The following is a 6153-nucleotide window of genomic DNA, read 5'->3' on the forward strand; positions in this document are numbered from 1 at the left end:
GCCTGAGGCGCGGGGAGGCCGGCGAGCGCCGAGCGGGAGTCGGGCCTTGGCGGCCCGCAGCTCTGGGCTGCCCGTGCCCCCTTCCTCCGGGGCGGGGCCGGGCCTTCAGCTCGCCCGCCTCTGGCACGGGGCAGCCGCGTGAGTTGTGGGGGGGTCTTGGGAGCCTCAGCACCAGGGTCTTCCTCGTGCCCAGGGGCCTGACCGCAGGTCAGCGCGGCCTGAGAGCAAGGGAGGTCTCGGGTGATGAGAGTCAGCCTTTGTTTGTAGCTGTGTGTCAAAGGAGGGGACAGGAGTGTGACTGCGCACGACCAGTACAGGTACATAGGCTTACAGGCGCAGACACTGACTTCTTGAAGGCTCAGATCAAGTGTAGTCTATGCTTGCCTGGCAGGGGAAGTAACATGATCACCACAGTGGCTTCCTGGTTGCACTACGGAAGACCGCTCTGCTGGCATGGGATAGTACCCACATATGTAATGCATAGCTAACCTTGGCTTTATGCCCACTTTATGGAAGTGGGAGACTCGTCCCTGGCTTGCCCCTGCGGCCTTACAGCTGAGGGCAAGAAAAACTCGGGGCATGTGAACACCAAGCCTCCAGGCTTGGGCCTGCATGTAGGATGCCTGCCAGAGGTTTTGGGAACATCTGAAGCCCCAGATGGGGGTAGGGGATGTTTGCTGGTAGTGGACTGACTCTCAGATTTGGAATTTGTTTGGGCTAATTTAGCTTGGACTATAGAAAAATATTTTTTAAAAAAAGGTACTGCCTGTTTCCTTGCATGTGTCTGTCTGTCTGTCTTTCTACCTACCTAGCCAGTGTCTTCTCAAGACATTCGCTGGGGGCCTGTTGTTCATTTCTTCCTGGTGCCACCTTAGCAGAGCATTAATAAAGGTTGCTGTGTGAGAGTGTGTGTATGGTGCTAACCATTAGGACAGGTGGTCCTGACTTTGATCTTTGTGCCTGTGTCTTGATTGTGGGTAGCGTTTCCTTTTGCACATTACAAGAGATGGAGGCCTCTGCATCAACAGCAAAGAAGAGGGTCCTCCCCCCATGGATGATAGCAGGGGTGGCAGAGCAGAGAGAGACGATGCCACCAACGAAACCCAAGAGGAGGAAGAAGGCAGCTGCGGCAGGGTAAGTGTATCGTGCCATCTCTGATTATGTGGATTCAAGTATGCTAAGCAAAATGGGATCTGACTGATGCCGGGATAAGAAACTTCCAAGGAAGAAGGTATGGTTTTGCGAGTGATGTGGAGGCAGTGGCTCATTAAGGGGCCTTCTGCCTTGCTTCAGAGCTATAGGGCTTCCCAGCCTGGTGGCTGGGGGGCATGTGGTGGTGGGCCCTGTGTTCTGTACCTCAGGACTCTAAGTGCATAGATCTGATAGCACTTCACAGATGCCAAGGAGAGTCTTAGTGCTAGAACCACAGCTGAATACCTCTTGCAATTTCACATTTGCTGTGAGCTAAATAATTCTTTGCTTTGCTCCCTGCATTCCCTGTCCCACAGAGTTGCTGTTGCTGATCTTTGTTCCCACAGTTGGTGAAGTGTTTTGAGAGCCCTTAGGGACAGTTAGCAGTGTAAGGTTTTAGGATGGTTATTGAAAGGCACAGAAGGATCAGACCCAGAAGAGGTACCTAATTGCTGCTTGCAGCTGGTGTATACAAGGAACAACACTACAGCCAGTGCAGTTACATTGGTGTAAGACTGAGAGACAAGAAAATCTCACTCCCATTTCTGACTTCTTGTCTTTCAAAAACAAGAATTTTGGGAACAAAGGGGATTCCTGAAGTGAACCCTGTGTAGGATCCTGCCTGCTTTTTCCTACGATGTGCACACCTAGGGTGTTTCCAGAGGGGCAGCATTCATAGACAAGCTGGGGGCCTCATAGATGGAAACACCTGCTGTAACCCTCTGCTCTTGTTCTTCTCTTAACTCCTTCACATGTTCAGAGAAGCAGCAGCTTTGCTTGGTTTTGTGGTCAGTCTCTGAGCAAGATAAAGAGCATCTGGGTGACACAAGCCTGTGTCTTGGACTCGAGGCTGCACACGCTTTGCTGTTCCCACCGTCTAACCCAGTCAGTATCATTCCCACACACTTGCCCTGCATCTTCTTTTTGGTGACCTGGTAGAGTGAACTCCCACAGATGTAGAAGTCTCAGTTTAAGCAGGGGGTAGTGAGAGGAGAGTAGAATGTGTTAACTTCCACCTGTATCTTTTTGTGCATTGCAGCTCAACATTCCCTATGTTATCCCTGATTTTGGTGTCTCCTTTCTCTCTTTCCAGGACTGTGACTGTCTACTGTATGAATGAAGCCGAGCTGGTGACTGTGGCGCTGGGGATACTGGCTGAGGTGAGCAGTGATGTCTACGGGCCTGTCTCCCTGCCTCATCAGGCTTTATCAAACTTCCACCAGTGCTTTTGCCCAGACTAATTTTAAAATGTCTGCCCTGTGCCCCTTCCCTTAGGGAAACTCCCTTGCCAGGAAAGCTAAAAAGAAACTTTCTCCTTTTTTTCCCATCTACTGTATGTTAGTAACACCATAATTCAGTATGAGAACTTGAGCATTCACCCTTGTTGAAGCTGTTGTGATGTAAGGGACAGCAGGGAGTAAACTAGGCCAGAGAAAGGAAGGGGCATCCATCTGGTTTAGGTACAGGATTCAATGACTGTATCATGCTCTGCCACAGCCTACTGGTTTAACCTTGGGCAGGTCACCTAATTTCTGGGCCTCAAGTTCCCTGTAAGTAAAATGCAGATGATAGAACTCTCCTATTTGGCTGTTGGGGAGATGACCAGGGACTAAGGTGATGGGGGCATTTAAGTGTCTGTAAATAAATATGAGAAGGCAGGACAACACCTCTGTTTCTGGGAGGAGTGTGCAGGGTAGGACCAGAAAGCGCTGTGGCAGGACTGGGTACTCCTGCTTCCTTTAAGTTTATCGGATAACCCTAATACAGGCAGGAGAGCATGCTTCACCCAGTTGCAGTGGCACCCTGGTTGAGAACCATTGCTGTACTTGTTTCTGATCCTCTCCTGTTCCATCCTGAAGAGCCTTTAATTTCTCAGGGTATATAATATAAGAATCGCCAACCACTTGAGGTCATTAAACAATCCAAAGCTTTTGTGACTGTAAAAATGTTAGCTGCAGGGTTCTCACCAAATTGCAGTTAGGTGCAAAACATTGGTCTCTAGTATGATTTCCCCTGAGGTTCCAGTGGGCCAGAGCAGTATTAATTTCTGGACCTACACTTCTGGATGTGGAGTGTTGCCACTTCAGGGTGAAATAGAAACCCTTTCTATAATCATCTAAAATCTGGCTATTTGGATAAGGCTTTATCTTTGAGACAACATGCTTTATGGGTGTATACAATTATTTTATTTGCCAGAATTTGAAATGCAAGGAAAGAGAGGACAAGGTTTTGTCCGAAAGTGAAGAGGAGCAGGGATGCCAGCAGTTGCAGATTGATCCTCAGTGGAGTCCAGCAACTACAAGTGGGTCCAGAACACCAAAGTCACGCACCAAGCCCCAGACTGAAGCTTTGGGCTGTGCTGACAGGACTGTGTCAGAGGATGAGGACGACGATGTTTTAAAATATGTCAGGGAGATATTTTTTACTTAAAGTCTGTTTTGCTGCTGCTATTCCAATCAAAACTAATATAGCGGGAACCATTTTAGAGGACAGAAAGTCGGAAAGATCCACGAGGTTCCTAGAATGATGGATCTAGAAATGATGACAGCAGAGATGCTTTTGGGAAGCCAGTGGTCTCTGTACAAAATGAACGTGGAACTCATAACAAGGCCTTGGAAAGACCCTTTGCTGTGTGTTGGCTATGGGGAAGATGAACATTGGGGTTTTTTTGTTTGGAATATCAGAACTGCTTAAAGAGTTGCTTGTTTTTAAATAGCCCCTTTGACACTTCTTCCTCTTTTGTGGAAAGAAAGTAAGCAATGAAGAAAAGCTGAGAGTGCATGTATGAATGAGAGTAAACAGTTCCCATCCAGTCATGCCCTCAACTGAGCTTGCATGTTCATGACCAGAATATCTTGGAGATGCTTGTGACTTTGGCTGCTTCTCCATTTTTAATACTCATTCTACCCCTTATTACCATTGGGCCCTCCCACCTCACTTAGAACTGTGGGACTTCCTAACTGGCAGTCTTTGCACGGGGGTCATGGAGACTGAATTCTTCTCAGCCCTAGGTTTGACCCTTCAGGTCAGTGTGAGGCAGAGTGGGGAAGGTGTGCTGGGTTGTAGCCCTTGCTAACCCAGGAGTTCTTTCTGCAGGTTGTCTTTTATCAACATTATGTTAAGTTTGATGTCTCAACTTCTTATTTTTCAAATGAGTGTCTACTCTCTGGGAGCATCTGATGATGTCCTTGCTTGTGGATGCTCTCTAGGCTATTTGAAATCCTATCTCCTTCCATAAAGTATACTATTGGGAACTTGGGCCAGTCGCACGGGTGGAGTAGGCAGCAGCAGCAAGTTGCCTGCCAGATAGCAAACTAGTGTTTAACTCTGGCCTTCCAACACTCGTCCCAGAGCATGCTGAAAGGGAACATCAGTGTGAAAGGAGGGAATATTGAAGTAGATACGTGCAGCGGATTAGGGGTGTGAGAGCATGTGCCCTCGTCCACCCAGCTGCATTAGAATTACCTTGACCTCGGGCTTGTCCTTCCCGCTTTCCTGCCACGCCTTGATGGTGTAATAATATTCGAGAGGATGGATGACTCTGAGCAGAGGTCAGTCTGGCAGGGACCATGGTCTTCCGCAGGGCTCCACCTCCCCTTCACCCTGCCCCTTTCCTCTCAGGTGGTTGGTCACTCTTCTGTGTTGGTCAGGAGTGTGAGATACCTTGCAGAGTCTCTGCTCAAGCTCAGCCAGGTTATTTACCCTGTGGTTCTTTGGTCTCAGTTTCTTCTGGTTGAGCCTCTCCTTGGCTGAATTGATTGGGTTATACTCTACCCATCCTCTTTTCTCTCCTCTCTCTTTGTCATCATCTCTACTCCTTCCTTCTAGTGACTCTTAAGTTTCTGTGATTATTCATGAATTTAACTCCTTTCTCACTTTCTCTTCCAGCCTTACTTCAGGCTTTGTAAACTAAACCACTTTTAAAAGACTCAGTTGTAGGGAATTAGGGTCTTGTAACCATAAATCAAGGACAAAGGAGATCATTCTCTCTATCTGGACTGTATTTACATGGGGGTAATAAAGCAAAAGGTGAGATCCCTTACTCCTGGTCACAATTGTTTCTAATTCCAGTATACATGCACACAAAAAAGGTTTGATCACTCTTGCTTCCTTCCCAGTTTGAGGGTTCTGTTAGGCTATCACCACCTGGTTTAAGCTCTGTTTTTCTTTTCCCCAGTGTGCCACACAAATCTCTCCTTTGCTTTGGCCACCTCAACTTCTCTCAAGGTCCCACTTCACTCAGTGGGTCCGTTCTTTCCCTCCTCCCAGTTAGCTTCTACCAACTGTTCTATGGGTATTCCCCGCTTAGTCCTGGCTTTAGGGGCTTGCTGGGATGACCCCCATTACATTGCCATTTGCTGTTACTTAGCTTTCTGGGTGTACAGAGAAGATCCTTGCTCAGGGCTCACCTGGGTTGTGACACTCCACAAGGTTTAGGTCAGTAGGATTCTCAGATTTGTTGGGTCTTCTTCCCTGGGCCAGCTGTCCAGTCCCTGTTCCTGGAGATGGCACACCTTTTTTGAAGTCTCCCTTTAAATTACCTGGTCTTTTGTCCAGGCCAGTCAGAGCCAGCTCCCTGGGGCGCATGTTCTTTGGCCCCAGGTTCCTGCCTGTTTCCCTGGCTCTCCTTGGACCATTTCCTCCGGTGCACTGGCAATGCACCCGTTGTCTGGATCGGGCTGGGTAAGTTTCCTGACAGCGCAGCTGGCTCAGTAGGGGTATAGCATGGGCTTGGCCTCAGTCCCTGCTACAAGGTGGAATGAAGGCCAAGCAGGAGGAAGGAGGAGGAGCTGGATGATGCTGATGCCCTGTTATTTTGGAGCAGGGATTATGATTTGGGACTTTGTTGACTTCTCTGGCAAGAAGAGTAGGTCATTACCAGGGATCCTGGTTTTGTCTGATTTTTTTTTTAAATCACAAATTCTCTGACAAAACCCCCAAAATCCATTCTTAAAATTAAAA

General features: G+C 48.2%; 1 protein-coding gene across 1 annotated transcript; it reads left to right on the forward strand.

Annotated features, from left to right (window-relative positions):
- Nucleotides 1-732: 732 nt before the first annotated feature.
- CUNH7orf49 (chromosome unknown C7orf49 homolog) lies at nucleotides 733-6094 on the forward strand. The gene is made up of 3 exons (XM_019545171.1): nucleotides 733-1134; nucleotides 2285-2351; nucleotides 3388-6094. The coding sequence occupies exons 1-3, from the start codon at nucleotides 914-916 to the stop codon at nucleotides 3619-3621; spliced, it is 522 nt and encodes a 173-aa protein (XP_019400716.1). The 5' UTR covers nucleotides 733-913; the 3' UTR covers nucleotides 3622-6094.
- Nucleotides 6095-6153: the final 59 nt, after the last annotated feature.

Source organism: Crocodylus porosus, unplaced genomic scaffold (genome assembly GCF_001723895.1).
Source record: "Crocodylus porosus isolate Cpor-Errol unplaced genomic scaffold, CroPor_comp1, whole genome shotgun sequence".
Classification (NCBI taxonomy): domain Eukaryota; kingdom Metazoa; phylum Chordata; order Crocodylia; family Crocodylidae; genus Crocodylus; species Crocodylus porosus.